We start from the raw sequence: 9,802 nt of genomic DNA on the forward strand, positions 1-9,802 counted from the left end.
GTATTAATAAATATTTTAAGGACAAGAATGAAAATATAAGCACAAAAGACATTTGAAAAGTAGCAAAAATAAATGATGAGAGCATGGGAGTTTTTCCCGCTGTGTTTAAGTTTTTCAGAATGTGATATTTGGTAATGTCATTTGTATTTGTATATATAATTGAGGAAACTGGTATATGCAAATGTGAAATGTGTTTATCCACCTGAAAAAATACTGTAATATTCAGTTGCAGAGCAGTATCAAAAACACCAGTAAAAAATGCTGTTGCTGACATTTTCTTTGTTATTTTTACCTCTGATCAATTACTGATTAATTGTATAGCTTTTGCACAGAATCTTATCAGTAGGCTATATGACATTTCATTTTACGGAAAAGAAATGCAATATTCACATTCACATCCTAATAGGCCAGTGTGGTTCCTTTCATGATCAGTTTATTGATGTCTCTGCTTCAACCTTTCCCCTTTTAAGTATCTGTGCCAAATGAAATCAAACAAACCAGCGTTTCCTGTATTAAGCCCTGTACCAATTATGGGACTTGATCAATAACAGCCTCCCTCTAGATACCACTCAGACAAAAGGCCGGAAAACCTTCTGTGGCCACTCTAGGAGGAGTGCTCTCCATAGTGAAACCCTAATGAGATACATTGCTATGACATCTAAATCAATATCCATGTTAAATATAAATATGTACATAGTTTGGTAGCTCATGCTTGCTGGAGTCTGGTGGAAAACAGCAAATAAATCAATGACTCTCTGCCCGTAATGTAATGTAACACCGCTCTTTCCCCCGTTTGTTCAGGGATCTAAGAGTAATGCAGCACAAATGAAAATTCTTTGAAAGAGAATTCATATTTGATATCAAAATAAAGTTTTTGATAAGGGAAATACATTTGTGTCTACATAAGGAAATGAACATCTGATATAGATCATTTCCACTACCTTCATTTAGGTCATGTCACAGTCATGTTCCTTTTCGTTTTCATTATCGCCATTTGCCTGAGTTCTAGTTCTTTATATGTTGTCATGGTTTCTAATTAGGCCCTGTTTACACGAGAACGCTCGCGGGTGAAAACGTAAAAATATTTTATCAGATGTGCCTTTCGTTTAGACGGCGACGGCGTTTTCGGGGCTTAAAAACGCAAAAAAGTGAAACCACCCTCCAGAGTGGAAATCTTAAAAACGCTCCACCGTCGCGTTTCCGTCTAAATGGTAAAAACGCAAAAGTTTGCTAGACAGTGAAGGCACCGATCAGTGCTTCACATTGCCACTGTAAGCTCCAATCACCGGCCCAATGACGGTGTCCGATGTCTTGGTCGAAGGCAATGCAGCGTGTATGTCTTTTCGGGCGCTTCTGAAAATTTACTTTAATTTATTAAACAGTTGATTTCCAATTTTAATTTTGACTCCATGAATAATTTAATCTGACTCCAAATTTAAATGACTCTTCGTATTTATTGATTTTCTCTCTTAACAGCTGATCAAAATATGAATTGTGATTTAATTTAGATCTTTTATTATTCTTGACCTTCCATACTTTCAGTTATTAATTAATTATGGACCCAATGCCGCATAGAGATCACGTCGGCCGGATCGTGTTTCTCACGGACACAAACTTGCTAATTCTGATTTTAGTCAGTGGATGTAGGGTTAGCTAATACCTCTTAAGTCAGTTGCCTACTGCTCACTTGTACAAAAAAGTGTAGTTTATTTTAGCCATTTCCATACAACTTGCTAAATCAGTGATAGACAGAAATCAAAAGGTCTTCAGTTTACGTGCCTACTGCTCCGTATACATGCGCCTTTAGTTTGACCTACCTTAACTAAGATTTGCGGTAGCACCAGCCTCCTTAATACATTAAAATAATGATTTCAGAATACTTCAGAATAAATCAAGATGTAACATTTATTTTGCCAGGCAGGATTAAGCATCAATTAAAAAGGATTAAACAGAATACACAATACATAACTGATCAGCATAAAGTACAAACATAATTCAAAATGCAATATCAAAAATAGTTTAAAAGAGTCAGCATACCTGGCAATAGAGACACACAGCAACAGTGTGGGAAGTTCTGTTTACAGATGCTTCCCTGAGTGGTTTGCCAATCCCCTTTAAATACCCCAGTGGAACAAAAGAACAATAAACATCTAGCACCCAAATATTTATTCAGCTTTTGCTGGACCCTTTCTCGTGCCCAAGTGGTCACGCCTGAGTTTGGGGGATAAATACAAATGTTATCAACGATCTTTATTGGGGCATCTCCCACAACAGAAGAACCGGCATTGTTTTCTTTTTCTGACTGTTCTGCTGCTGCGGGAATGAACCTTCTTTACCATTCGCACCAAAAGCATTTACTTTGACCTCTCATAAAACAACTGGAGACAGTAGGTGTGTGTTTTGCATGACTGAATGAGACCTGGAGGGGATCAGATAGTGTGAGGAGTCAGGAACTCAGCATGGGGGGAAGAGACGAGATTGGAGAAGTTTTGTTGTGCTCTCTGTCCCATAGATCTCTTCTTCAGATTAGTGAGTTTTATTGTTTTATAGCAGGTTAGAATTCTTGAATTCAGTCTTAGTAGAAGTCCATCCTTACAGTTTCCGCCCCTGGCCCCTTGGGGCAGATTTAGATCAGTCCCTGAGGGGCCAAAATTTGATGAAGTCCGCTTATGGTTGCAATTTCCGTAGGGCTGGTATCTGTAATGGACTGAGCGCAATGGCCACGTTCGTTGAAGTGCGCATTGTGCGGAGAAGGCATCTGAAGTAGCAGCACTGGCAGAGTGTGAATAAGAAGATGAGCACACTGGCGAGGACACATCCACGGAACGTCCAGTCCCACCAGGTATAAGCATACCTTGCTGAGCGGGTAGAGGAGCTGGACAGGATTTCTGCAGTCTTTCTCGCCAGATTCGCTTCCACTTGCGCTTGGTTGAGATGGTACTCAGTCTGTAAGATGATTTCTTGCACCAAGTCCATTGTTTTGACCAAAGCTTGAGTGCTCTGTTCATAGAAAGTGTCCTCCCACCAGGGAGAAACGTCCACGTCCATCGGTACCCTCCCCAGGATGTTTATCTGACCCATTGAAAAGTCCTCTTTCACTTCCAGACAGAACGTGTGGTTCGCAGGGCAGGTCAGACCTCCATAGGAGAAGGAATTCATCTCACTGACGACGCACCACTGTGTGTGAGACACTTGAACAGCATCAGAATGACCATGCAATGACTGAACGTTAATGAGCTTAGAATCATTGGAAGAAAAGGGTTGTAAAGTGTTGCAGGTACAGATAATGTAACTGGATGTCTCATGACAACAGGTGCGAGTGGTAAACAAGGTTTCAGTGCCCTTCAAAGTCATATATCCCGTCAGATGATCCCATTTAATGATTTGATCCCTCACTACCACGCCAATAGAGCGTATGGTAGTGGAATTTAGATAAATTTGGTCTGGGTGAATTAGAGGGAAAGTGGCAAAGAACCCAATACAGCCAGTACATTCATTTCCAGTATACATCATTAAGGTTGATAGTAATTCAGAATACTTAATATTTTTCATTCTTTCTGATGCAAGCCATCTATGTAGATCTAAAATTTCAATAAGATCATTTAAAACATGTCTAGGTGTTTTATGGAGACGAAGATCTAAAATCTCTTGTCTTGCTGCAGTAAACAGATCTTGTGCATACAATCTACAGGCTAAGTCGTGCTCGATGGTACGGGTCTGATTGAAAATTGATTGACTGGTCGTCAGAAGCGCCTGCGCCTCAGATTTGACCGCTTTGATAATGTTTTCGTTACTATTGGTGATGTGTTGAAAACCAGTAGCTACCTGATTTGCCAACCAAGTTGAATATTGAGATTGACCTGTTATTTTGTAAGTGTTGGATATAGAATTAACTGAGCCAAAAAGGCCTGCTATATTTCCAAACAGGTCTCGTTTGGTACGAGCAGATGGAATTTGAACTGCAAGTCTGTTTTTGTAATCAGAAATTAAATCATCGATGCGTGACTGTAGCCATGTATACGTCTTATCATTAAAGTTGCAGTGTTTTACATAAGCAGATAACACATTGGAGATGTTATACGTGACATGTGTTATCACAAGATTGACATCATGTAGTAAAGTCTTATTTACATTTCCTTTGATTATGCCACCTGGAGGGGTGGTATACAATTTCGGACACTGTGTGGGCTTTTTGTAACCGCATGTGGTTAAGTTAAAGCAATGGTGTAAAGTCCATGAACAATTGTGAGGGCTAGTATAATTATCCATATTTGCCTCACATTTTCCCACACAGTATGTTCCTTCTTTTCGGCCAGTCCAAACAAATGTTTTCAAATTATTGTTCGATACCTTATTTGTTAGATTGAAAAGAAGTTCAGTAAACTTTAAATGTGTATTGTTATGTGTTGTAGTGTGTGTGCACCTATATGTGGTTGGTTGGAGGTCCTTAGTGGAATAACATTTTTTTGGATCTCCTCCATGGTTGTTATTTTCATATAGTGTGTGCATGTTACCAATATTTGAATCTGGAAATTCTTCGAGTTGGTACCAGGCGGTAATGTTGTGGTGAAATTTTGGTGCGCGTGTGTAGCTTGTGAGGTTTTTGTCTGGAAGATGGGTAGAACCTGTCTTACAGCATATTTTTGTTACACAATTTGGTTCCGGTGCTAATCCGGGAGGCCATGTGACTATTTCTTTGTATGTGACTGGAATGTATGATGTGGATGGCCCCTTGATATATTTCCATACCCATCTACCGCATCCTAAGGTGTGTGTAAGTGTGACTCGTTGTCCCAATTCGATGCAGGCGGGTCCGGACACCGTCCTGGCATCTGGCCTCCATGGAATTGCGATGACTGTCCTATGAAGGAAAAAGATCATAATTAATTCAATGAACCTTTGAACCGTTTACACTGGGACATGTGGTACCATCTTAATTTTCCTCTGATGGTCACGGCCACACAACTGTTGCAAACAGCTTTAATTTCATAGGGCCCGTGCCATCTAGGGGAAAATGCGTTTTGCTTTACAAAAACGCGTACCATCACAATGTCTCCTTCTGAAAATGTTGTTTCAGAGGTTGGGTTAAATTGTGCATCATTTGTCAGGTCTGACTGCTGTTGTTTCAGTCCAGCCTGGGCGTGCAGCACTTTCAACCTTTCTTGCAATTGCACCAACACCGTCTGCTGAGTTGCGAGCATGAGGGGGCCCAGGTCTGCTGGGGAAATTTCTGGATCAATGGGTAACTTCATCACCCTTCCAGTCATAAGCTCATATGGGCTGATGCCTGTAGCTTTTGATGGGGTTGCTCGCAGCACAGTCAGAACGGTGGGTAAAGCATCAATCCACCTGTTTTGGTGTTGAGCTATTTGCTTAGCAATATTTTCTTTGATGGTGCGGTTCGCACGTTCAACCATACCAGAGCTTTGCGGCCTGTATGGGATGTGAAATTTTTGCTTGATGTTCAGCATTTTGCACATATTTTTCATGACTTGTCCAGTAAAGTGAGTCCCCTGATCTGATTCAATTTGAATGGGCGCTCCCCAAAGAGGGATGATTTGGTTCGCCATCACACGTGCCACGGTGTTTGCTGTATTATTGCGCGTGGGAATTGTTTCAACCCATTTTGAGAATTTATCAATTATCACGAGGCAATAGCGATACCCTCCCTTGGCACTGGGAAGCGGACCAATGAAATCCAATTGTAAGGACTCCCAGGGCCCTTTTGGTGGTTCTGGTCTGCGTAGGTTAGTTCGGCCTAGCTTTCCCTGGTTAATTGTCGCACACACCAGACAGGCATAGCACCATCTTTCAATGTCAGCTGTCATTCCTTGCCACCAAAACTGTTTTTGTATCAACTGTGCTGTTTTTGTAGCCGATACATGCGCATAATCATGATATAATTTGATTATTGGCTTTTGGAGGGCTTCTGGAACGACAAATTTTCCATCTCGGATTACTATGCCTTCAATTATGTTCACCATCTGATCATGTTTCAAATGTGGCACAAGTTCTCCATCAGAGACCCACAGATCTTGTTGATACTGTTTTAGGTCGATGGGTGTGACTTGTGCAGCACTTGCTACAGAAACAGAGGTTGTCTCGTTTTGCCAACGGTTGCCTTTCACTGCTGCCAGTTTTGCCAATTGGTCAACAATGTTATTGTTTCTTTCATGCACATTTGGATTTTTGTTAATGTGCGCGCGCACTTTTACCACGGAAATGGAGTTTTCTCGCGCTTGTACAGCTTGCCATATCGCAGTTATGGTGTTGAAATGTTTTATAGGCGTTCCGGCGGAGGTGAGGAATTTTCTCAATTGCCATTGTGCCATAAAATCAGTTACGACGCCGAAAGAATACCGACTGTCAGTGTGCACGCAGAGCGGTTCAGGGTGTGCCTTGATTGCTTCTTGCAATGCAATGAGTTCAGCTTCTTGTGCGGATATGTTAGCTGGTAGTTTAAACAACAATTGCCGTTTAGCATCTGTCTCGGGAAGATGAGGTGTCCACACTGCACAGCCAGTATAGAAATGCCCATTTTGACAGAATCGGGAACCATCAATGTACACATGCACTTGGCCTGGAAGTGGCTCGTCATGGACAAGGCTTTGTGCTTCTTGTTTGGGCTGGCATGTGTGTGGGTGTCCCTCAACATCCCCGAGCAGATGTGGCAAAATTCGTGTGTTTTTTGTTGTGATTTCGCGCGCTTGAATGTCTGCTAGCCATCTCGCTAATCTTTGGGAGGAAACTCCCTTTATTCGGCCCTGTAACAGCATTCGTACAGGCGTGTGCATTGTGTGTATAACCACAGATTGGAAACCTACAATGGGTTCTGTTGTTTTTAACATCCAATGCACCGCAAGCACATGCTGTGTACATGGGTCGAATCCTTGTTCGACCAGAGATTTTTTTCGGCTGTAGTAAGCGATTGGGCGCAGTTTTCCTCCATATTCCTGAGCTAAGACTCCGCTTAGTGTGATTTCATGCGCGTCTACTTGAATGTGGAAAACTTTTGATGGGTTGGGCAAACCCAGGGCGGGCGCGGCGCACAAACGCTGTTTCAAATCTGTAAAAGCCTGTTCGTGTTCATCAGCCCGTTCAAGGACATCATTTGGTTTCGTTTTCCCTTTTAAAAGCGAATACAACGGTGCAGCGGTATTTGCAAAATCAGGGATGAAATCTCGTAAATAGTTTGCTGTTCCTAATACTTTTTGCAACGAGTTTAAAGTATAAGGTCGAGGCAGTTCGGCAATGCATTTTTTCCTGTCGTCTGTTAAAGCTTTGTGACTTTGAGTCAGAGTGTATCCTAAATAGTGTACCTCCCTCTGCGCAATTTGGGCTTTTTCTTTGTTCATTTTAAAGCCTGCGTCACCTAGCATCTGTAACACTTCGTCAACCAGCTGCAAGTGGTTCTCAAGTGGTTCTTCTGTGGCTATCAGTATGTCGTCTACATAGTGAACTACTTTGCCCGTCCCTAGTAAGGGATTGAGCACATCTGCCACAGCTCGATGAAAAATTGAGGGGCTATTGTGAAGGCCTTGCGGCATTCTTTCCCAGGTATACTGCATTTGATTTACAGTAAATGCCAGCTTCCACTGGTCTTCTCGTTTGACTTTAATAGACCAAAAACCATTTTTGATGTCAAGCACTGTGAACCACGAAGCATTAGTTGAAACCTGTGATAAGATTGTAGCTGGATTTGCCACTATAGCTGTTGCTTTAGGCAGAACTTTGTTGAGACGCTGATAATCAATGCAAAGACGCCATTTACCATTAGGTTTTGGAACTGGTAAACACGGAGAATTTGTGGTTGAACAGCATCGTCGAACTATGCCTCTAATCTCAAGCTGTTTCACTATCTCATGAACCGCGACCTCTGCCTCTGGCTTAATGCGATATTGTTTTTGCGGGGGAGGGGGCTCTCCCTCAATGCATACTTCAAAATCAACGAGGCCGCAGTCATGTTCATGGTTAGCCCAAACATCGCTGTGTTTGTTGATGAGAAGTTGAGTTGGATCTGTACTGGATATGGACATGATATTGGCCTTGCCTTGAGGCAGGCATTTCTTTGTTGTTTTGTTTGTTTGTACTTCAATTTGTTTTTCAAAGCAATGAATTACAAAGCCATGTTTTCTCATAATGTCCATACCCAATACAGTTCCTTCGCTGTTATCTGGTAAATACCAGAATTGCTCTTTTAGCACTACCATGCCTAAATCGAGTTGGACTGATTTTGTTTGAGTTGCTGTCATTAAAGTGTCGCCTATACCTTTAATTTGAATCGTTCGCGTGCTTAGTGGTAATGGAATGTTTGTGCAAGAACAAGCGGCTCCGCTATCAATAAGAATGTTAACTAACCGGCCTCCAAGGTTAGCTCTTATTTTGATTCGGTTTCCGCTTGTGATAATGTTTCCTATAGCAACGGAGGCCACGCACCCCTATTGGGGATTGTTGTATTTTGCTAACAGGTTAGCGAGGTCTGCTTGAAGGTTTCTGTACGGGTTATTCAGATTTTTAGGTTGTTCCTCTGTTTGTTTTGGGTTACTCCCTGAGGAGTTGTTTTGTATAATCAAATTCTCCAAACGCTTAAGAATTTCATTGTCAGATTTAGAGTTTATCTTCTGATTATTTTCGGCCCGTTTTAATCTGAAACAATCTTGTGTAATGTGATTATTTTTTCTGCAGAAGTAACAGAAGGGTTGAGATTTGGGCTTTAGGTCGAATTTTTTGTTTCCTTTTCCTTCAGCTAGCCATTGTGTTGTTGAAACAGAACGAGTTTTGCTTTGCTTGAGTCTAGCTTCTATTTTGGAAGCCCAATCCACCAGTGACCGGTAAGTATTCTCGGATGGATCGGCTCCATGAACGAGCGCCTGCTGTATATGAGGACCTGCATTATTTTTCAGGAGTTGAAGTAAAACTTCCTGATCACGGCGTGCATCCTCTAACCCTGAGTGCTCTTTGTAGGTCACCCATAAACGTTCAGCATAAATCTCAAATGGCTCTTTGTTGGCCTGTCTGATGTCTAAAATTCTGTTCCACTCGGCGTGTGTTGGTCCCCTTAACTCTAATAAAGTTTCCCTCAATCTTTCATAAACTTCATTTTCATCCTCATCTTCCTGTTTGATTATAATTTCTCCAGATCTCAATTCGCGTGACATTTTTGGTTTTAGCTCGTCTGGAAGAGTGAGGAGAGCCACTTGCCAAACGTCTCTGGGCTCTAACTTGTATACTGAAGCCTGTAACATTAAGTTGTCCCAGTAGGGTTGAAAAGGGCCTTTCCTTGGCATCATGCCCACAACTTCTTTGTGTTTTGTGCATTCTTCGCAAGTTAAAGGTCGGCTAATGGTAGTGACTTCATCATCTGCGTTAGTCATTGTTTTAAGAACTGCAACTTTTACTGTTTTTTTTAGAACAGTGCCAGATTTACTTCGAGTTCTTATGGGACTGCGTGGTTTCGGTTCTTTAGGTTTATTTGGATAATACATTTCAGTCGCGGGTTCTGGAGAAAGATCGCGCACTCCCAGACTAGAGCGTGCCTTTGGAGTTTGTTTACGAGCTTCTGTCAGAGACAACTGATCTTGGATGCCGCTCGGTAGAGCTGCTACCATATCATCCTCGTCACTATCACTGTATACATCCTCGCCAATTTTTGAATTTATCGCCGCTATTTTAACTGCAGCTATAGGAAAACCTGCAGAACCGCAGCACTCCTCGAGCGCGGACGTGTATTGTTTATCTACTTGAAGTTTCTTTTCAAGCTTTTTAATTTGTGTTCCCATCGCGTCGCCCTGTCTTGCCCAAG

At 41.8% G+C, this 9,802-nt stretch overlaps 1 protein-coding gene across 1 annotated transcript; it reads right to left on the reverse strand.

Moving 5' to 3' along the window:
* Window positions 1-1,347: 1,347 nt before the first annotated feature.
* LOC308694423 (uncharacterized protein) lies at window positions 1,348-4,864 on the reverse strand. Its single transcript, XM_081371933.1, has one exon. It carries the CDS (start codon window positions 4,507-4,509, stop codon window positions 2,668-2,670), a length of 1,842 nt encoding a protein of 613 aa, XP_081228059.1. The 5' UTR covers window positions 4,510-4,864; the 3' UTR covers window positions 1,348-2,667.
* Window positions 4,865-9,802: the final 4,938 nt, after the last annotated feature.

The sequence above is a fragment of the Scardinius erythrophthalmus genome (genome assembly GCF_964197995.2).
Source record: "Scardinius erythrophthalmus genome assembly, chromosome: 8".
Taxonomy (NCBI): Eukaryota; Metazoa; Chordata; class Actinopteri; order Cypriniformes; family Leuciscidae; genus Scardinius; species Scardinius erythrophthalmus.

Coding starts and splice junctions, on each gene's coding strand:
- LOC308694423 (XM_081371933.1), bottom strand. CDS start 4,509: ATGCACACACTATATGAAAATAACAACCATGGAGGAGATCCAAAAAAA.